A 23,545-nucleotide genomic window follows, 5' to 3' on the forward strand; every position below is an offset into this window, starting at 1 on the left:
TAACTGTGAGGGAAAGACCTGACAAAACCACCAAAGGCCACCCAGGTGAGATGGAACGCGAGAGTTTGACCTCAAAGTTTATACTCCAGGTGTCAGGAGATTGATCAGAGAGCCTTATGGAGCTCATCTGGAGAACGATATCCAGCAGGACAGTCACAGCCCCTCTGAACAGCTCAGCCAGGCTTCGCTTTTTACAGCCAGGGAATGAATAAAGGAGATTTTGTTTCACCTCTCGTCGAAGCGCAACACCATCTGAGCAGCAGCAACGCTGCTTTGAACATCATCACCCAGTGCCCAAGTTGACCAAGGAGAAACAAAAATTCTCTCCACTGGAGGGATGTTTAGAAGATTGAACTTGCCAAAATGGTGCCAGAATTGTGCCCATGTTCTCAGCACAGTGTTTGTGGCACCTTTAGAACACGTCAGTTGGTGCTTCCAGCACCTGCCCTACAAAGTAACACCTTGGAGAGGAGGGTGAGCCCCAAGGTCAATGCACAAGGCACCGCAGAGGCCGAGGAACAATGGTTTCAGACAACATTGTCACACTGCCACTGCTGCCCTCGTACCTGGACCTCGACAAGCCAGTGAGATCCCTGCTCGTCCCTGCACTGACAGCATGAGGCAGCAGCAGGGGATCTGCACCATCCATCACCTCTGGCCCCGTCCTTCAGGAACGATCCAGAACAACTCACCGACCGCGCAGCAGCTTCCCAGGTTGTGTCAGAGGGAGCTTTGCTCACAAATTAAACTACAGACAGCAGGCCAGGGCAAAAAGGGCAGAGACAAGAACAGGGAATCACTTCCTCTCGCTGGTCGCTGCACAATAGCTGAACAACACCCAAGTGAGCTGGAGCCAGTGCTGGGTGGGAGCCCTGGTATCCGCACGGACACAGGTCGCTCTGGCAGCCTGGGAAACGGGGACACTCTGAAAGCTCCACCTGCATTCCTGACAATGTGAAAAAAACAGATTTCTCCTCGTGCCGTTTCAGCCGCTGCCACAGGCCCCCAGCCCAGCCCCAGGGGGACACCTACCAACTCCGAGACAGCACAACCACGCGCTGACCTCACGCCACCGCCTACCACTGGCACCAGGCTGGGTGACAGTACTTAGCCACTTCTTGGACAAGTTAAGTTCAAAGTTGTTTTTTATTAAGCACATTCCACAGTACAAAGCTTTAGGTCAGGAACGATATCTGTACAATTTAACAGTTTCAAGAAGCTGTTCATACACCAACTTTCCAAACAGATAATTGGCAAACATAATTACAAGTTAGAATTAGACTATCCCAGTGCTTTGAAACATTAATATAGCAGTAATGTACAAGTTGCTCAGTTATGGTTAGCAAAACAAAGTCCAGAGTGCAGCCAGGATCACTACCATTAATCCCAGGAGTCAAGTTCCTTGGGTGCCAATCACGAAAGTCCACTGCTATGTTACACAAAGCACAAAGAAGTTCAGACTGCATGTTCAAATACCATTATCTCCCAAGGAAAAACAGGAATTAAAATCTTACACATGCATTTGTTTTTAAAAAAAAGAAAAAGAAAACAAAAAAGAAAAAGGAAAAGGACTCCGTTCTTGGGCAACAAATAGCTTTTTCTTCAGGCTCTGAGAGATCCTTGTCTGTTTGAACAGTTTAATATTAAAGCTATTAGATAAGAAGGGTAAAGTAAGACGCTTTCACAAACTACTGTCAAGCTTACCAAAAAGTGATCATAGGGAGGCTTAGGGGCGTGGTTTGGATCCTCTGCACTTCGTCCCGTTCGGTCCTCTCACGGAACTAGGTATTGCTGTTGTAACACGTCAACGGGAGTTGAACCGACACACGGATCCCAACACCTCTCTCCCCCTCAGTACTGAGAGGAGAGGGCCTGAAGCCACACTCCTGTAACCGTTCAGCGTCGCCTTGACGTCTGTTTGCTCTGAGTTCAGCTGACACACAGTGTGTCTAACCACGTGTGTCCTGCCAGCACCACGGCGGCGATCAGACATCCCCTGACCTTTCTGACTGCAAAAGGGACAAACACAGCAAACCCAACAAGATGCTGCCAGGGGACAGAAAGGTACGTGGCATAGAGAGGCTGGGGGAAGGACGGTACCTTTCTGTGCCAGCACACACCTTCCTGGGCAAGCAGGCAGACATCACGCTGGGCTGGACTGAAGCAGGAAAGAAAAGCCACAGAGAGGTGTAGTCACCCCTTAACGCGGGTAAAACCTTCAGCTCTGCATTTATCCCCGCCATGTCTGACAGGAGACAAATGCAGCGGCACTTGTGGCCACAGAAATGAAGAGGGGAGACAGTGACAACAGAAAAAGAAGCTGCTGAGACTCCCTAACAAAAGGATGCTAACAGAGAGGAGCTGTGACCAGGACGTGGCAGCGTGGTCACAGCAGACAGCTACAGAGAGGAAACCAAGCACGGGAAGAAACCAGCACAGTAACCAGAGCGTTGGCGTGAGGGGACCTCCAGCTCCACCGTGAGGAAGGGTTACAAACCAAACATAAATAAGTTTAACTTTTGGCCCATGGCGTCTTCTCCATCGAGCAGCCACACTAATGCTAAAGGAGGACAGCGGCAGGCGCCTGCGAGAACCTGCCGGTGCCAAGACAGACATCTGTAAATACTGCAGCACAAAAATATAAGATACAGAACATAAATTAAACATTTTTTTTGTTGCTTTTTTCTTTTAATTTTCAAAAAGTTCAGAAATTACATTTTAAAATATGTAGTTCCCATTAAAAAAAAAACCAAAAAACAAAAACAACAAAAAAAAACCCAAAAGAAAACCAAAAAACCCAAACCAAAACCCCCTAAGGAATACTGAGAACCTCCCTGCACAGAGCAGGTGCCATGGGAACGCAGGGCAGCCCCTCCAGCACCAGGAGCTCCAGCGTCCTGCTGCCGAGTGCCACCACGCTCCGTGTTAGTGTGTAGTGCCAGGAAAGCCCGACGCTGGCACCCGGAGGTTACGCTGTTATGTACATCGTATCTACATGCTCATACAGGGTTTGAAATGAGGCAAGCACACGTGGGAAGGGTTTACTCTACCAAACATTAGGGAAGCGCAGGACGGCTGTAGTACAGAGCACAGGTAAAAGGAAAAGACAGTGCTATACAACTAGTTGCAGTAACCTAGCCTGAATTACAGGTCATCTTTAATTTAAAAGAAATTATTGGTGCGGGAAGGAGTAAACTGTAACCCAAAAATATTACTGAGCAATTCAGAAATATTCCTAAGAGTCCAACGTACACTCCTATCGAACAGAACAGGCTCTGAATCTGGCAGGAAAGTCTAAAGGACAACGGTGACTTTGAAAGCAAAGCTCTGTACATTCTGGGTATGTGTTTGGCACCCAAATTTCATTGGAGAATGTTTTGTTGTTTTGTTTTTTTTTCTTTGAAGTCAGACAAAAGTGCAAAGCAATATAAATTAGGCCAAGTCCTTTCTTGACTTCCGATTTATTTCTGAAAAACAAGCCATCAGAGTTCAGTTTCTACGGACAATTTACATGTGAAGCTTTGGATTTCTCACTGCAGGGAAGGAGAGGCTTCGGAAATTCATCTACTCCAAGTCAGTGAATTTGTAGTAAATTCAAAGACGACCACCGAGAGCAGGAAAGATTAAGAAACTTAGATAATAGAATTGTGCTGCTTTGCATCTACACAGCATCTAGAACCAATTCTGACTTTAGCTGTCAATCAACATCTTCAGGCATGTAGTAGCCAAAAATCCAGTAGTTCAAGACTGTGAAACCCTGAAAAAGAGAAAAGACAAGCTGAGCCGACAGGAGATACAAATCAGAAAGCAGCTGCTGGACGAGGTCAGGCCCACACCATCCTTCCCACTCTGAGCTGGAACTGAAAGGACAAAACACCTGCTGTTAAATAACCCCCTCTGTGCTAGAGGTCCTTCCTTCCAGGAGAGATGCACTGCCACAGGACACTACCTTCACTGCAGGCCGTGCTCTGAAGTCAGCTGAAGCAAGACAAGATTCCCAGTGGCACCAGCACGTGGGGGTCACCTTCCTGGCACTTGCCTTAGGATCATAGAATCATCAGGGTTGGAGAAGACCTTCACGACCATCATGTCCAACCATCAGCCCTACACCACTGCAGCCTCTAAACCATCTCCTGAAGCCCCACATCTGTCCCCCCGAGGGACAGCGGCTCCACCACCTCCCTGGGCAGCCCATCACAATGCTTCACCACTCTTTCAGTGGAGAAATGTTTCCTGATCTCAGATCTGAACCTCCTCTGGCACAACCTGCACCCATCCCCTCCTGTTCCTAGTTACAGGGAGAAGAGGCCGGTCCCTGCCTCGCTACACCCTCCTTCCAGGTAGCTGCAAAGAGCGGTACAGTCTCCCCTCAGTCTCCTCCAGGCTGAGCAGTCCTGGCTTCCCCAGCCTCTCCTCACCAGACCTACTCTCCAGACCCCTAATCAGGGGGGCTCCTAGGGGCAGTAAGAATCTGAACCCCTCTTGAGGACAAAGAGATGCACCCCCAGCTAGGCTGGCTTCCTGTGGAGCCATTTACCAAAACAGGGACCCACAGACAGCTGTGTGAAGGTTTCCTCTCTCCTCCACACTGCAGAGGAGCAGGCTCTGCCCAGGGTGTGAAGCTCAGCTCTAACACACAGGTATCAGAAAGAACTCAAGCGTTTCCTATTTCAGTTACCCTTCCCCGCCACACAAGTCGGCGCTTAGCTTGGAACCAGCTCTAGTTCTTGGTGTAACTAAATCTGAACTCTGATTTTACCTGTCACTTCCCCAAACCAGTTGTACAGACTATGCAGAACCGCCCTCTTTGATAGGAAATTCCCATGAAAGGTTAACACATCTTTAAAAGCACTTCCCCCCGGCTTCCCTTCCCCCAGCCCAAGGCCTGGGGCTTAATATACGGATATTAGACTATCATATGGGAACAATTTTTATCATGTTACAATAAACAACAGAAACTCAACAGAAAGCAATAAAAGCCTCACAGCCAACTGCCAGGACTGTCAAAACCCATCGGCTCTGAAGAGACGTAACACTGCAAGCCTGGTAAAGTAAGTGCACAGGGCCGCTTCACAGCTGGGAAACTGCAGCCTTTGAAAGCATCTTAAGCTGGTTCATTAAATGTCATAATGAAATATTAGCTGTTTGGCCATAACTTTATGGAGGTTTGGGGGGGGTTGGATTCTGAATTCAGACAAGCCTGTCAAAAAGCGACATCACAGCATCTCTCCTACACAGGAAACAGCCACTAAGGGACCGTCAGGCCCAGCACCAGCAGCTCCTGGGATAGGGAGGTCTGTGGGGTTTCAGTTCTGTGCCATGGGACGAGTCAGACATGAGCTGTGCAGAACTGGAACAGACACACATGCTGCCAAAGGCATTTCTGATTCCACAGGGAGTCTCAGTGACAGCAGCGGGTGTCGTGGGGCCGTGCAGGGCATGAGGGGAAGGCCACACACCAGCACAGTGCTGCTCGAGTGAGTCCATGGAAGTTTTATTCAGCTCCTGATTTCTTTCGTGCTGAAGACATGCTATGCACAGCTCTGCCAGGAGCCAAGCTAAGGAGGAGAAGTTTGCTAAAGGGACTTCTGCTATTATTTTTTTTTTTTCCTCCAAATTAAAACAACAAACAACCCCTGACCATCTCAGAGTGCCGGGTAAGTTAACAGAGGACTGTACAGGTGTAGGAACTGGAAGACAGATGGAGATTGCTCCTAAAACCATCACTGTCTTCTCACACAGCCTATTCTATATGCCTGGAAAGATGTGGGAAAGAAAATAAAGAATTATTCAGAAAGGAGAAAAAGAGCTTTCCAAGGGAGAACCAAGTTGAACAAGCCCTGGGGTTTCCACCACGAAAGTTCACCTACGTGTGGACCCAGGGGCACGGAAGCCAAGGCAGCACCTGCACCTGAAAAAGAGTGGATGTCACCGCCAGTGATGGCACCAAGCCTCCCACAACAAGGACTCAAGTACATCACGCCAGACCAAACAAAAGCATTTTGCAGTGGAAGTGACAGGTAAGCAGTGCTGGAGGACCTGGCTCTTCCCAAACTGCCCTCTCAGCAGTGTTCTTAAGAGGTGGATTCAAGGCACAGTCTTTGAAGACAATCCAGGGAAGAACCCATCTGGTTCTTCACACTGGTTCACCAACAGAGCATTAAACCTCTTCCTTACCCATGGCCGTGATCATACTAAGGAATTACGGGCTCGGAAAGACAGGCAGCTCAGTCTAGCGATGGCCTTGTCCCCCTGGTAAACGTAACAAGCCAACGGATCCAGAGAGGACATTACCATGGCTTTTACAGACTGAGCAGGAGCTCAGCTAGTAGGGAAGGCAGCCATTGCTTTTCCTGAGGAATGCTTGCAGGTGAAAGAGAACTCAGTTTTAAGAACCAGCATCTCAAAGCAGCAAACTGTGCCTTCACAAGGGAAGGTATTTCTTAGCCAGAAGGAAAACCCCGAGGAACTCACTGCCACAGATAATGAAAATCTGTGCTGACACCAAGACGGGGAAAGCTTTTCCCACAGTGCTTAAGCAAACTACTCATTATCTACTTCAAATAAAATAAATCCTTCCTGTCAGGGCAATGTTACTCCCTACTCCTCTGGCTGCGGTGTCTCCACTTCCTTGGAAGCATCCAGCCTCAGCACTGGAGAAAGGGGTGACTGCTTGCTTTGGTACGGCAGCTCCGTGCTCCCGAGCCCCAGAGTTCACAGCTATTTATAGCTGGAAGTGCAATTGTTGGCAGCAACACAGATGACATAAGGAAAAGAATCCACTGTTTTAACAAACAGATCTGCAGTGGAGCTTTTGCCCACCAAGCTCCAAGAACTAAAGGGAGCTGACTTGCAGGAAAATGGAAACAAACTGGCAAAGTTCAGTTCACATGCAGAGTTTCTGACAGCTCGGTGTTGTCATGCTGCCCAACACGACACCACTCAGGTCTGAAAGCTTTCCCTACCATTTGTGGGTATCTCAGAACGTCTCATTTCTGATGCATGTTTCTCCAAAGAGCACACACCCGTTCAGCCTACCAGAGATGCATTACCACACTCGTTACAGAGCTTCACACAGCAAGTGGATGCATCAAGAACCCTAAAAGGCTCTGATTTCACAGGGTATCTGGAGTAGCTGTGCCATACACCAAGTCTCCTCAACATCTAAGGACACTGTGAATACTTAACGACTTCCCACACAATACCTGAAGTACTCAATTACAAACCACGAGGATTGCAGAAGGCAGAAAGAGAACATGACAAGTTTTATAAGCCGAAGCTGGACAGCACTGAGACTGGATAGTGAGCAAAGGGGCATAAATACATTTTATTTTCCTAAGGAAAACATCAGCCTCTTGTTCTGACTAAACCAATGCGCAGACAGAGTGCTAATTATAGATGTTTATAATGCATCTGATGTAAGAGAGGGAGACTTACCTTCTGAGGGTAGTAAAGTGCAGACTGTTATCTGGAGATGTAAGTGTATGTTCTAGATGGAGAGCGGGTCTCGTTCTGGGCACTGGGTGGCACGTTTAAGAAATCCCAAATCAGAATTGTATCGTCATGAGAACTACTAATGATCTGAAATTCATCAAACTGGAGTCTAAAGACACGTCCTGAATGTTCCTGTGAGCAAGACAAAACCAGTTAGCAAGGCAAGAAGTGGGTAACATTTGTACTCAGTCATGTATCTGGATGCAACGCAGTGAATGCAAACTCTCTGTGCCAGCAAGAAACCCCTAGTTGTAATCACAACCAAGTTTATGCAAAGCCAATTTCATATGTACAGGTTTTTTTCACCCAAACACATGGCCTGTAAAGCCTGAGCCTCCCTGGCAAGGCCAGGCATAGAGCCTGAGATTATTAAAGGCAAAAGCCACCTATCAATCAAGCAGCAGCAACTGAGAAGATTGGTTGGCACTGACGAGGTGCCAGGGCTCCTTCTCTTCCAAAACACTTGCACCCAGCCCTGCTGCTGACTCCGGCTCTGTGCAGCCCCCGTGGCAGCTTCAGCCAGGACACGCTGCCGTGAGGATCATCACAGCTCGCTCACTACTCGGAGCAGAAGAAGAAAGGGAGGTGGGGAAGAACATGCTCCACCAGCTCTTTCAAATCCTCTCAAAGGGCACTAAGAGGCACAGGAAAAAAAAGGTTCTCCTGTTCATCCTGCTGCTCCGTTTTTCATCAGTTTAAAAGGAGCCCACTACCTTTATTAGAGAACCGAGGCTGTCAGCCTGACTTCCAAAGGATAAGCTGAGCTACAGTGCACCCAAAGGGAAAGGATCAGCTTCTTCAGCACAGCTAAATACACTGTGTTCATACAGAATAAAACAGCTAAATCTCATCTCTCTGCAAAGACTGCAGGACAGGAAAGAAAGTCAGAAGCATCTCTGGCTACAGAAACACTTCTTTAGGTGTTGGGAAGGCCAAGCACACGCTGAGTAAGCCTGTTACCATCACACACAGACAACAACCTCAGGTCACTACTAGCTCCTCAAACTGACTTCTGAAGTAAAATTCCACACGTTTCAGTGAAAAGAACAGAATCCCTAATTTACTTTTTTATTGTCTGCTGTGATAAACCAAGACACTCATCACAAATTAAAATAAAACTTAAGCAACAGCCTTAAATGAAGTGATTGGAGCTACCATGGTAATCTGTCTGACTCAACCTCCCTGCCCTCTCCACATCTCTTCCCTCCAGGCTGAGGGATTAGGAGAAAGGTTTGGGAAAGGCTCATGAGATTCCTCCTCCCTGTTTAATATCAGGAAGTTTAAAGCCTAAAATGCTATTAGGGAACACACCAATAACTGGAATTATTTGATACAGTGCCATGCTGATTATTTTATTTAAAAAGCATCTGAGAATCTCAAACTAGAAAAACCTGAACTTTCTTTTAAGCTCAGATCCAAATTATTCAGGATGTAACAATAGAGGAATTATTCTTTAATCTTAGAGTGAGCAGCAGCCTAGTCTTTATAACCCCCCCTGAGTTCTTCACCTATCCCACCATAATGAAATAAACTGACACGAAGTATTTAGGATACCCCCAAATGAGTTACTTGTACATACCACTAACGTACGCAAGCATAGCGTGCTTGCTGGGGCACGAGGGTCAAGAGCAGCTTGCAAGTCCCAAACTTTAATTTTGCTATAAAATAAAAGGAGGTGGTCAGTATGAGAGCATTGTTGCAAGTATAAGCACAGAAGAAACACCCAAAGCAGCAGGAAGCATGCCCGCCTTTCCCCACGGCTGGTTTATCAGAATCAAGCAGAACAGCAGAGTTTATCTTCACTGAAAGACACTAAATCTCGTAGATCAAAGGTGGTTTTGTATTTCTTTTCAAGGACAAATGCAGCAATGGCTCTGTAATGGACCAAGTGGGTTGGTTATATGAAAGAGAAATAATTTTTTTTGGATAAGCCATTCTGGAAGGGCAGATAGACTCAAAAGTCCACAGCACTACCAGTGAGGTGCAAAACTCCAGCAGGAATTAAGCTGAGACCACCACCCCAGTGAGACACTCACCCCAAATAGAAGGCTAGATATACACACAGCTCAAGAATTCTTTTTGATAACTCTACTGTTCACTTGAAGTCAAGCAGAGAAAGAAATGGGGAGTTTAGATGTGGATGTAAACTGTCCTGAATCCACCACACACCAAAAATACTGAGCAAGTCATTACTGCTAACAGTGGGGCTCCTGCCTTCACCCAACCCCAGATGGTCACCAAAGAATTCCACGAGCCCAACAAGGTACAGTTATGCTCACAATAAACATTGCCAGTGTTGCTGTCTTGCAAAAACAGAAAGCCTAAACTACTGTAAGCACACAGAACCTGGCAAGGAGCAATTCCTGAAGGATGAAACAAGGGAAAATAGCCAAAGAAAAGTTTCTCTTTGACAGAAAGTCAAACTTGAGTGATAACACAATTTAGGAGTGTGCTAAAGAGCACCAGGAAAACAGTTTCTTGGCTGTTTAAAGCTTCAACCTGCTGCATTGAAATGCTCAAGCAGAGCCACTCAGTTAAATACTGGTCCATTAGTCAAATCAGAAGAAAACCCTTACCCACAGGAACACAAGGCTCAATGGATTTCAGAGGATTCTCTGCTGAGAAAGGCAGCACTGTTTGAAACTACTTTAGAAAACATACCCATCATAGGCTCCACTGACAATCCTCTTGTTGTCGAACCTGATGCATCGCACCAGTTCTTCATGGCCTTCTAATACTCTCAAGCAGGCGCCGCATTCAATGTCCCATAGCCTTAAGAGAACAGAGGAGAACGTCTCTGAGCGCTTCAGGCTCAGCACTGTCCCTGCGCCTCCCACACAGAGATTTAAGCACGCTGTTGCATCGCTCTCTGAGGACAAACCACCTCATTTCCTCATAAAGGCAGGAGAACCATGAGGAGTTTCCTGTGTGCAAGTCAGGAATAAGCTTGTGTTGCAGCTACAGTATGTTAAAATTAATTTAGTCACTCAAGATGACATGCAATTAAAGGTTGAATATGTGTTATTTATCTTGGGAAACCTGAACACACTTTGTTCTCTCCTGTATAAACCAATGATTAGAGGTTCAGAAAGTAATTAAGAAAACCAGCCACTAATATAATCTCTCCAAGCAGAAGGTGATAAATTACAGCAGGACATCAGAAGCTTTGTTTAGTTTGGCCACAAACCTCAGCGTCCCACTTTTTCCACAGGGATGGGACACATTTACTCTCACACTGAATTAAGTTTCAGTCAAACATCACCTGCTCCAAGAGCCAGGCACACCGTGGATGTTTTGCACATACAGCAGAGCAGGACAGCACCAAGAGTCAGGGGAGATCCCATTTTTCCACGTGCAGAAACGTTCAGGCTGTTACATACAGACAGCAGCTTGTGGGCACCCACCTAATGGTGTTGTCTGAAGATCCACTGACAACCAGTCGATCCCGGTACTGCAGGCATGCAATGCCACGCTTGTGCCCGTTCAGAGTACGGACAAACTCGCACGTACTTGTGCTCCAGACCTGTGAGACAGGAGATAAACACTCCTCTGAGCATTATGTCCAAACAAGGGGTTTGAATGCCAACAGAAGTTGTGATGAACTCAGAGACAGAAGAGGTCTGAGGCTGACTGTGGCTGGGCACTGGAATGAAAGCTCACGTGGCGTTTCTATGGCCAAAGAGTGGGTGCCTGGCATTAACAGGAGCCTGGCACTATGGGGACCTAAGTGACAAGAGCCATGGCCACTGCTATTGCACATTGAGCCAGTGAGAAAAGTTGGGGGGCATATATATAAAACATTTTCAGGGGGGCAGAGACTGCCCTAAATGATTTCCAAAGCTTGGTTATGCTTGAATCTTGGTCAGTTAGCAATCATTTGTAAAAGTGGAAGTTACCATATACACAACCCCCCATTTTTTTTTACAAAAGAAATTGCTAGATATCTACTAGTAAGGGAAGGCCAAACCCCTGGCTTATGGGAGACTGGCAGCTGCTTCTTTCTTAATATTAAATGATTCAATCAACTTTGCCCATTTTTGATGAACTGTCATTGAAGTTGTAACGTTGAGTACCCAGTGACTGATTTCCCAACACAGAGTGCAGCAGGATCTCTGGCAGATACTTGGACATTAAGCTGTCGAGAGCTTTTTGGCACAGCGTAAGGTAGCTCTGGTTCTAGAGAGGGAAGGCTGGAAACGCCCCTGTTATATTAATACACTCTGGGTAACTCAAAGCTTCTGGTATGTAATAGTGTTCAAATACAGCCTCTTAATTTTTCAAACATGGCAAAGTCTGGTTGAGCTGCTGGGAAGGCGTGGTGAGGAAAGGCCACCGCCGATACATTTCATGTCTGGAAGAGGACTGCCAATTGAAATAAAAAATCCTGCTTAGAAAAAGGCACAAAACGTGCCACATCTCACAAACACACCAGTCCTGGGATGGGAGTTCAAACAGCAAATGGGCTTCACCCTTTTGTAACCATATGACAGAACGGCTTTGCGGCTTAGAGCCCAGGTACGCGCACAGAGGCGCTGCCAGCTAGTGAGGGGGAGCAGCTGGCTGACCCTAAAGCAAAGGCACCGACTGCCTGTGAACACCTTGGCTCTCCAGTCCACTTACTTTAATGGTCCTGTCACCTGACGCTGACACAATATACTTGTCATCGAAGTCCACCACGTTCACAGCAGCGCGATGGCCGACTAAGACACGGCGCAGGGTGATGTCAGTAGGTGACGCCATGTCCCACACGGCGATGGACCTGTCCTTGGAGCACGTCACCATCAGGCCATTGCTGAACCTCAAGTGAAGCACTGCCTCGTTGTGGTGAATCAGCGTGTTCAGGACTTCGCCTGTATTCACATCCCAAACTCTGCAAAAGGAAAGGAGTTTGTTCCAAATGACAATGGCTACGCAGGGCATAGAGTGTAAACACACACCAGCCACCTCCTGTCTCTAACAGGGAGCGCTCTGGCTGTTCAACAGCTCATAGGGCCTGTGGGAGGCAGGAAGACGAGTGCTGGGGAAGTGCCCTAGTTCACCTCTCAGACTCCCAAGCATCGATTAGCAGCAATGAACAATCAGGCCAAGAAATGCCTAAGCTGGGCCCACTGCTATGAGAAAGAGCTGCTTTACCATTCTACAACTCTCCCAGGACAACTAAAGCCTGCATGATGTATAAAGCAATGAACAGACCAAAACAAACACTACCCACTATGGAGTTTATCTCATTTTAGCACCATTCATTCAGACTTCACACACACAATTGGGATGTAGCACCCTCCAGGGCTACCAACCCAGTGAAAAATCCCTACTTACAGAACCTGAAGGGTGTTAAGGTCCAGCTTTTAACTTTTGAAAAGTTTTATAGAGATTGCCACCAGTGTGAGAAACCAGGAGAGACAAGGTCCTTCCATTGAACTGTACCCTAGTGTCTTCAGATTGTATGCCTAATGATCACTCAACTCACACAAGAATTTAAACTATCATCAAAATTTCAGTCAGACAAGTGCTCCATATATACCATTACCCTTTCATTAACAGTCATAAGTAAGAGATGACAGAAGGCAGAACAAGAAACCCTAAACGAAGAGATTATTGTACAGTTGGCCAGCAGCCATTCTATAATTTCAGGATATGCCTCCAATCACTCAAGTCCTTCAAACTTCTTAATGCTCAAAGAAAACCAGACAGATTTGGGGAAAAAAAAAATATTGAATGTGATGCATTGCCAAGTATGAATATCTTGGTTTTGGAATGAGAGTATCACATTCATATTAGGGATGTCTCCTGATATTTAGAGTTTATTGTAAGCGTTCCCAGCCCTGATATTCAAATGGGTTTTGTGCAAAAAGTTAACACTCACCTCACTGTAGAATCTGAAGATCCAGTTACAATGACTCTTTCATCATACTGCAGACAAAGAACTGAGCCAGTATGTCCTGTTAATACTTTCAAACATTCCAAGCTTGTTTTGTCCCAAATCTGGCAAAAACATTAAGTATAAATGGCTTATCAACAGCAAGAACAGGGATCCAAGACTCAAACAGCTAGAAAGGAAGGAAGAATACTAGAGACAGCGGGAAGGACCCATGGGCAGTGGGCCTGTCCTCACTTTTAGCTCAAGGGGGTCTCGATGCAGGTTTTTGGCAGAACAGTGAAACAAGCAATGATCATGTAAAGATACATGATCAATAGGATCACTCTCTGGCTGGTGGAAAGTTTCCAGAGCAAAGTGAGACCTTTACCAGGCTCCAGAAGACATCCCATCCTCATAAACCCTGCACAGATAAATCCTGTCCCATGAAGAGACGAGACAAACAAAAGAACACAAGCAGCCAGCTTTCCAAGCAGGAATTACCCCTTCATCTCTAGGGAAAAGACTGGAAAAAGCATTTACCTTAATAGAGTTATCTCGTAGGCCACTGATAATCTTTTCATCATCATACTGTAAGCAGTAGACGCCTTTGCTGTTCTCGGAGCGGCACTGAATCCTTTGCAAATTGTGTCGCCCACATCGCCAGTTCGATTCTATAGTCTGACAAGAGGGAAACAATCAGGAGTCAGGCATGAGGCCACCTGGTGAGCACGACTACTCCAACATGTCCACAGCCATCTTTCCACTTTTACCTGTGTCTCTGGTAAATCTGAAGTATATAAAACCTAACTGCAGCTTTTCTCCTCCCAAAAAACACAGGTAATGCAATGAATTCGAGTTAAGATGTTTATAATTGTTCTGACAAAAGCTGGGTTTGGTGGTGAAAATTATTGGCAACTAATAATTCAGAGAGACATTTCCTAACAGTTCAGTTTTCCCCCCATATTTACAAGACCCTGGGGCATAAGCAGCAAAGGTTAAACCTCAGATAATGCCATCTTCAGCCTCATGCGAGTAACCAACAGCACAGAGCTGCTGCGTCCAACAGGGAGTTTATGGCACCTTTCCTGCCCCTCCCCAGTCCTTTCACCCATTAACTGTTGTTACACACCTTAGAAAGGGATTTGAGGATATGAAAGCCTCCTCTGAGCACCTTAAAGCCTCATAAAAATATACATTAACAGAAGCTACAATATTTCAAATAATACAAGCTTCCTCCCCCCCTGAAACATGTCGAAATGTAATTCTCAACATCTCCAGTCTGAAAGGTATTTTTAAGGGAAGAGACCTGACATGCCTTAAAAAGCCACATACTACTCCACAGCAGAACCAGGATGATTTTCATGTTTTAATCAGCTTTATTAATTGTCAGACAACCAAAACTGGATTAAAAAAAAACAAACACGTGAAACATTACCTAGGAAGTTGGTAATAACAGCCCCAAGGGAATCTGAGCACAGCATTCCAGACCAACACCTGCAGTACCTAGACATGCTGGGATGCTCTCCATCTTCCAGCACAGGCACCACAACAGGCTGTTTATTTAGCTACTTCCCTGGGATCGCTCCCAAATACTGCACAGAGACCTGGGATAAGCTGATCAACTGCCAGTTTGTTTGGAAAAGCACATTTAGAACCAAATCCCAACTTTCAAAGCAATAGCAGGCACCTCTGCAGCTCCTCCAAGACTGGAAAACAACTGAAATGCTTATTAAATGCAAAAGTGCAGCGCAACGGTGACATCCCAGTTCTAGGAAAACACGTCTGCTCCAAGGGGAAACTAACTGACCACTTTGTTTTCCACACATTTGCTCCTTTAATTGTCTCCTGTTATGCAATTTGGAGAGAATCATACATAGTCATAATACAAACCTGATGTGCCACGGGGATTTGTCTAAATCCTAAGTACTGAGAGATGCTTCCAGAGGAGCATGCTGACAAGTTATTCATCCCCTCTTGTTCTCCTCTAATTTGGTGGGGAAGCTAATGAAATTCAGATAGCAAGTCGTCTGTCAGTTTGGGATCAGTTTTCCTGGCCAGCTAGTGCACTGCTGGTTGTTAAGACTGGGAACTGGGCTTAAAATGTCCACATCTGACACTGAACTGGTTCAGCCTTGGACTCCTGCCTGGAAGGTGGGAGCCTGCTCAATATGCTCAGCTTGGGATGGAGGTTTTGAGGAGGAAGGACGGGCCATTCTCAAGCTTTATCTGAAGTCTGATCCTCTGCAAACTGCAACTCATTAACAACCTTGCTGCTAGAGGTGACCTTGAGACACAGGAAGGATTTGGGACATTCATAGCATGAACCAATGTAATTACAGATCTGAAGGCAAGACATTTAAAAACGAGATACTGACTCTGAAGATGCAGAAGACAGTGGTGTGACAGATGAGTTACCCAACGTGAACAGTTTCAGAAACCACGTAGGTTCAGGCATCCACCTGAAAGTGGTTTAAGGGAGAGTTTCCCTAAAGCAATGCTCTTGGAAAGGTCTGAAATCAGCAGCTGTGCAGCACACACGCTGGATTGCTGGAGCTGCCGAGCGCTCAGCCACCATCTCAGCACTTCCACACTTCAGCTGGGTGACCACCAACAGCTACAGAACACACTGAGAGTGCCACAAGTCAGGAATTCCGCTCACAACAGCTTCCTAAACAAACCAGGAGTCAGCAAAGGCACGCTCACCACAGAGTCAGGACTCTAGCTGCCTTAATTCTTAGAAGTTCACTACAAGAAGCTGCTTAAGCTCCAGATAAAGGAAACAGAGGTATTGTTTCTATCTCCACAAAGGCAAGATAAAGCAGTAAGCGATACGCAGGTGCAGGTTTTAATTCTGTGACTAGATGTCCTTTCATTCAGGCATCCCACAGTGTGGCTACTGTGGGAAAAGACTTGATGTTTTTTGAGAACCTGTAAAATCCCCTTACACTGCGTAAATTCCCAGTATGCTGGGAAAGCAGCCACCATACACAGAGGATATACAGCAGCATTTCAATTGGCAACCGAGTGAAAACAGATGTGTACGTACAGAGAAATAACATTATTTTAGATGACTGAATAGGGCTGAGTGGGTGGGCAACCTGGAGGACCCTCTGAAAAGGAACATGTTTAATACAATGCTGGCAACCACATTAAAGCTTCTCGCTATAGGAAATGTCTGGTTGTTACCCGATAGCGCAGTTAGCCTAAGTCTTTGTCTGCTCCCTCCTTCCAAGAGATATCTTAATAGTCTGTGTATAGGTTGAGTAGGTAGGCATGTGTGTATGAGGGGCGAGGAAGAATTTGCTGTGTTCTATGGACCGATGGCAAACATCAAGGAAGTCAGTAATGACGAGGCACATGATACAGAGCTGGGAGGGGTGACTGACACACAGGAACATTGTGCTGCCATCCAGAGAGACCTGGACAGCTGGAAAGCTGGGCAGGGAGAAACCAGATGAGATTGAACAAAAGCAAGTGTAGAGTCTTGCACCTGGAAAGGAATAACAGTCTGTATCAGTACAGTCTGGGGATGACCTGCTGGAGAAGAGCTCTGTGGAAAAGGACCTGGGGATCCTGGTAGATGACAGATTGGCCATGAGCCAGCAGTGTGCCCTGGGGGCTGAGAGAGGCAATGGGATCCTGGGGGGCATCAGGAGGAGTGTGACCAGCAGGTCAAAGGAGGTGATCCTCCCCCTCTACTCTGCCCTGGTCAGGCCCCACCTGGAGTGTTGTGTCCAGTTCTGGGCTCCCTGGTACAAAAAGGACAGGGATCTCCTGGAGAGAGTCCAGAAAAATGTACCAAGATGATTAAGGGCCTGGAGCATCTCCCTTGTGAGGAAAAGCTGAGTGAGCTGGGACTGTTCAGCCTGGAGAAAAGAAGACTAAGGGGGGGATCTTATTAATGTTTATAAATATCTTAAGCATGGGATGCAGGGGGAAATGGCCAGCCCCTTTTCAGTGTCTGTGGAGACAGGACAAGAGGCAATGGCTGCAAGTTGGAGCACAGGAAGTTCTGCACCAACATGGGGAAGAACCTTTACCCAGTGAGGGTGCCAGAGCCCTGGGACAGGCTGCCCAGGGGGTGTGGGGTCTCCATCTCTGGAGAGATTCCAGCCCCATCTGGACGCCGCCCTGTGCAATATGAGCTGGGGAGCTGCTTTGGGAGGGGGGTTGGACCCCATGATCTCTCGAGGTCCCTTCCAACCCCTATGATTCTATGATATCTCTGGTACCAAACCTCATGCCAATATAGGCAAGAGCCACTGCTGTATTTCCTACAGACCTCCTCAGAGTCTCCACAATAACTGCCCCAAAAGTTGGGTCACACAATTAAAAGCCAGATGTTGCAGAACATCACCACCTCTTTAGATCACAAACCTAGAAAAAAAAGTTCCTCTCACGCTTGTCTAGCAGCTCAGTAGAGCAACAGAAGCAGAGAGATGACAAATGCTGTCTAACCAACAAAACCTGGACGCACAAGGGATAAAGACCAAGCACGAAGCCAAAGCATCTGCCACAGCAGGAGCGCCATTTGGCAGCTGAAGAAATGTATAAGCAGACAAAAAAAAGTCATTTAGAGAGAAAAGTACACAGAGAGAACAGCCCGAGCTGCAGCGGTGTGGCCAAGCCTCAGCCATGCCAGAATATCTTCACTGATACAAAGATGCATAGTAAAAAAAAGACATAATTCATCTGGATGGACAGTTGGAACACTATGTTGGATGTGTTAAGGATAATCTACTAGGAACAGGGTTTTTTCCCATTTGATAATGTATGCTGTGTTCAACTCCCTGGCTACATATTGCATTTTTATCCCTGTGAATGTTACTGCAGAGTAAGTGGGTTTATCTTAATCCCATAAACGAAGGAGCTGCTGTTCCCTCAACACACAATTCTTCTGCAGGACAAATGGGACAGAGAAAAGAAAAAGGCACATACACATTTGTTACCTACGTAGGGATTTCTCCTGAGGCATCAGGCATTTACACCACGGGCAGCTCAAATCTGAATCCGTGTTCTTCACATGCTTTCTTCAAAGAGAAAAAGCAAATCCCCCCTGCCTGAGGCAGAAGCAAACGAGCAAATGGCATCACAGTGAAAAGGATTACTATTTCATTCCTTGTGAAGTTAAGAGGGGTTGATAAGCAAAAGCAAAACACCAGCTTGGCTACGGCACCAGGCTCCCTGCATGTTTGAGTTCATTCCCTTCTTGGACTCTCTGAAGATGGTACAACCATTAGGGAGAAAACACCAGCATTAAGCTCTTGAAGAAAGATTCCCTAGATCCTGAGCTTGAGTCTGGAATTCACTGTTTGGTTTCCAGGTTGCTGTTGGACTGTGAGGACCTAAGAGCTTTTGTAGTCACTACAACAGTGCAAAGAAGAAAGGTTACACAATGGCTGTCACCTAGAATGCTTGAGCTGTCTTCAAGAGGAATCTGCAGAGAGCTGTCATCACCACAACAGCACACACCACAAGACTTCTGACCACACAGGGATGACTGCCTCACAGCAACAGATGGCAAAACATGCCAGCAGCAGAGCCTCCTTCCAAAGCAGCCCACAGAGGGATAAAACCCCTGCAAGTTAAGAGCATCCTTGTCTCTTTCTTGTGAGTGTCATCACTTCTATAAACCACTGTTATGGAGCTAAGTGCCAGTGGTAGGCATGTAGCAGGAAAGACAACTAAAAGCTCACAGACCACAGGAACTGGATCAGCACTGGGGAGGGTCCTGTATGGGGACAGCAATCAAACCCCTGCGCCAAAGCAGTGCAGCAGGAAGAGTACTTGCACTGGATCCAACATGCTCTTCACACAACACCTCCTCCTCCTCAGAGCAGCTGCATAACACAAGTGATGAACAAGAAAGTTATGTGGTCAGGAACATGTACAGAGCTCATGCCTTGATGGAGCAGCTGAAGGCTTGTGGCTGCAGGCACAGCACACCTAATCACACATCCACTAAGACTTGAGCATGTTGTCACCCCAGCCAGTAAACAGGTCTTTGGAAGTGAGCAGCAGGGTATACAGATGTCCATGCCAACATCTTGAGTGTAAATTGGCACTGCTGTTAGAAGAGCAGCAAGTGCTGCAAGCTGTCCATCACTGCATCCTACTTTTACCACTAAGCATACTGCTTCCCCAAGTCATTCCCATACACATTCCGACCCATACATACATGGCCCATACTATGCTACAGGACTCACAAGAGTGACTAGACATGGATTTAACTGTCCAAATGCTTTGAAGCATAGAACACAGCTATGCAATTGGGAGCAGCATGATAGTCTCTCCTGTGAGTGCTTAAATTAAAATTTATACCCTCCTGATGTGGAAATGCAGGTGCTGCAGCTTACCAAAGGAATCAAAGCTTTCCATTATCAAGACCTATTACAGATTATTCCCAATGAAAGCTAAGTGAAAGTCCAGAAGAAAACCAACAGTTTTCAGAAGGAGCAACAGGAGAAATTGTTGCCATGTAACATGGGAAGGTAGGAACCAGTAACACCATCAACAAGTGCAAGGAAGTAAACGTGAGCAAAGGTTTACTCAAAACAGTGATCAAGTGGTTTTTGGCAGCCACCTCTTTGTGCAGAGGGGTCAAGTAAGAATAAATCCCACCTTCATGAAGAATAATGGAAGCAGGTCTAAGAAAGAGAGGAACAGGGATTCACTATACCCCACTAACATAGAACATTCACTGATTTTGATGCATATGTACATATATATTTAAAGTTCAGCATGAGTTTGTTTAATACAAGCAGAAAGGCCCACTTTCACACACCAAAAAAATAAGGGGGGTGGGAAATGGAGAGACTTCCAGTGACTGGTAAGGGGGCTTCTGGCTTGATTTTGAGAAATCACAGGATACTTGGGCTATGTGTTAAAGACGACTCTGAAATTAAAGCAAGGTGACTTCTGACAGTCACCCCACATCTGAACACTCCATGCATGGGCTTTCAGACCAGTCTGGGGAAAACCAGCATTTTCAGTATGAACTCCAAGACCTGTAGAAGAGCCATAAACAATGAAGTCCATAAATCTAAACAGTTCCAGAGAAAAAGGAATGGGGAGCTTTTCCTAGCAAGGGTTACAATTAAATCATGATTTCTGGGCAGAATTTAAGACTAAGTTGAAGTGCCTAATGTTCACAGCTTCTGAGGTAGGACCCAAATGGACAATGCCAATTGATGAAGTGCTGTCTCTTCCTGCATGCAACTAATCCAACCTGTATGAACCTGCTCAAAGCTCCAAGTAAAACTATTACCACATCTCGCTGGAGTTTTGCTAAACCCTTTTTAGAGCCACATTTCAAAAGAACAGATGATGCTGAAGGAGATAAATCTGGACAGGGGGATGATGCACTCGTGTCTTGCAGAGGAAGAGGAGACTTGAAGAAACTGCAGGAAAGGCTGGTGCTGAATCTAGACATGACTCTGGGAGAAAGCTGCCAGTGCAACACTGACCACCTTGTCAAGCACAGGGAACAGCCAGCATGTTCTCCAAGTTCCAAGGTAAAGCAGATGAGAAAAGGCACCATAAATAAATGGAAGCTGCAGACCTGAAGACCAGCAAGTCAGCAGTCAGACAACCTTACTGCCCGGGACGGTGGTAGTGCCTGAGGTGTTGCGGGAGACACAACACACCGCAGAGGCAGGACACAGGAGACTGTGGTTACTCCCACGTAAAGGAAGGATAGCTGCACCATGTTCCCGAGCTCTGCCCCATCCATCTGTTGTTACTGGATGCTGCTGAGAGGGAGGATGCTGTGCTAGCCAGTCTTTGATCTGACCCCAGCAGCTGGCCTGTTTCTCTGGGGATGGGAGTAAAGAATCCTCTCCACAGCTCCTCAGGAGAACCTGTAGCAGGAGGACGCAGATGAACAAAGCAGTCCATCTTCCTCAAAAGGACTGTCTTCTGTCTCAAGCACCTCTGCAAATGCAGGCACAAAGCATGAGATCCCAAAAGAGATTCAAGGGTAGCATCTAACAAAGAAAAACCTTTTCCACCTCTGCAGCTGCAAAGATCACTGTGCCACCCACTGATGGGTCTCACTGGTTTCTCTTGAAGGATCCCCGTTTCTACCAACTTCCATCCACTGGGTCCAACATACTTAAGAGTAAGATTTCATGCTTCCAGGTTACAGATGCAACATCAAAATATACTAGCTTGAACTGGACTCCTGCTTACACCACAGCAATAGAGAAGTACTGTCGTAACTTCCAGATCTGGAGAGGAAATCTTTTAAAATACAAGCCAACAAGCAATGAAAACAGAGAGAGGTCCTCTGTGGCACTTCAACAACACGTGTATCTGGACTGTGTGCAACACCTGACAAAGAACAATGCTGCTGAAAAACACAACTATTGCACCTTTCACATTCCACTGGAGACAGTAACTAAGTTCATGCACACCACCACAAAAATACAAAGTTGTACGTAAACAAGTAGTTATCAGCCCCTAGCAGAGCACAGGGGCATTCAAAGTGTTCCAACAGGAGCAATAAATCCCTCTCTTCAATCTGCAGAAGAAAATTGAAAGACTTGCTTTGCCCATTTGTGGAAAAAAGTAGGTGTGATGTGGACAAAGTGAATAAAAAAAGCCAAGCCAGAGATCCATGCCATGCTAGGAAAGGAGTCTTCTACCCTGCTCAGATGCAGGAGCCCAAAACTGTGCTGTGCACCACCAAGCACTTTGTCCCTGCTGCTCAACAGCCTCTCCCTTCCTTGGCCAGTTTCATTTGTAAGAGACGCCTTTTGGAAAGCGCCTGGAGTGTGAAGATTTCAAAGGCTGGCTGAAAAACCTTGCGGGCAATACAACACTGACCAGCTCCTCCCCACACACACACACAAAATTTCTCCAGCATCCTAATTAAAGCAGCACTAAACAACCCCATTTCCTCTGAAACTCTACACTGCCACTTGCCTCAACACCGCTGGCAGCGCCTTGTGGCCAGAGATGACTTTTTCCCCTTTGCAAGGTTTCCCAAGGGTTTAAAATTTCAGTTCTAGCCCTAAAACCTGAACTTTTTCAAAATTCAGAAGAACACATGGTGTTTATTTGATGGCCTGATGCCACGTTTTCCTCAAGTCCTGGGGCAAATGAGAGTTTAATTCTCATCTTAATTAGGTGGACCCAAGACTCCACGGAAACAAGACGCAGGCGCTTGCCATGCGCCGAAAGATAAGGGGAACGTTTATGAAATGAGTCTTCCCAACTCATCACAGGAAACAGATACTTGTGCTAATCCTGAGGGGAAAACAGAATAGTTGGCCAAGTTTCACAAATAATATGGAAAAAATCCAGGGACTTGGGGTTCTGGAATCAGCAGTATTAAACTGGCAACGTGCCGATGAACACGATCCCATTAAACCAGCTGACTTTCACCACAGCGCTTTGGGACTGGGCACAGGACACCCTGCACCAACCAGATCATCTCCATAAACAAGGTCTTGCAAAACCAGGCTTCTAGGAGAAACCCCAAATTAGGTTTTGCTGTTAAAAAAAGCTCCTAAAGAAGCTTGGCAATTCGACATCTGACTTGGAGACATTTAAAATGACTGGACCACCTCTTGTGAAATGAAACCTAATTAAATATTTGGCTTCACAGTAGAGGTGGAGAGTAACTGCCTCTTTCCAAGAATTTGGTTTCAGATCTCTAAATGTCCTCTTATTTTCAAACCCAACGATTTCAGAAGTGACATTACGTTCCTAAAATGTGTTTGGCAGGAAACAAACAGATGTTGGCACTCCTAAATTTTCAGAGAAGCCAAGGAACCTCACACTTCTCCAAATCACCGCCTGCATTACCTTGCAGCTAATACCACTTTGCGGTTGCGTGGACTTTCAACCCAAAATGCAGATAGAGCCCAAGGGAAAGAATTCCAATTTATTATTTATCATTCCTCATATTTTCCTTCCAGTTGTGAATTTTGGTTTTGGATTACTTTTCGAATTCTGTCAGTCAATCCAAATGAGACAGTGTGTTCTTCTCTGAGCTTATCTCTACCCACGACCCAATTTAGTACCAGATGTTGGAAATTCGTAACTCGTAGCATTGGAAACAGTCAAGCAAAATTTGGTTAATCTTTGTGCTCCACAGGTAAAATACTGAATTACAAGACTTTAGTGTTACATCAAATATGTTTTACTGTATTAAAAAAAAGAAATCAAGCCCTTTGGACACATGATACA

General features: G+C 46.1%; 1 protein-coding gene across 1 annotated transcript in view; it reads right to left on the minus strand.

Annotated features, from left to right (window-relative positions):
• Positions 1-2,782: 2,782 nt before the first annotated feature.
• FBXW11 (F-box and WD repeat domain containing 11) overlaps positions 2,783-23,545 on the minus strand; it is a gene marked incomplete at its 5' end in the record, with an annotated part of 74,169 nt that continues 53,406 nt past the window's right edge. Inside the window, 8 exons of the mRNA XM_084268548.1 lie at positions 2,783-3,757; positions 7,438-7,626; positions 9,074-9,152; positions 10,156-10,266; positions 10,899-11,017; positions 12,115-12,364; positions 13,358-13,476; positions 13,892-14,029. Of these exons, the coding sequence (XP_084124674.1) occupies positions 7,465-7,626; positions 9,074-9,152; positions 10,156-10,266; positions 10,899-11,017; positions 12,115-12,364; positions 13,358-13,476; positions 13,892-14,029 (978 nt within the window). The 3' untranslated portion in view covers positions 2,783-3,757; positions 7,438-7,464. The remainder of the gene's footprint in view (positions 3,758-7,437; positions 7,627-9,073; positions 9,153-10,155; positions 10,267-10,898; positions 11,018-12,114; positions 12,365-13,357; positions 13,477-13,891; positions 14,030-23,545) is intronic.

Source organism: Gallinula chloropus, assembly GCF_964237585.1.
Source record: "Gallinula chloropus genome assembly, chromosome: 10".
In the NCBI taxonomy this organism is placed as follows: domain Eukaryota; kingdom Metazoa; phylum Chordata; class Aves; order Gruiformes; family Rallidae; genus Gallinula; species Gallinula chloropus.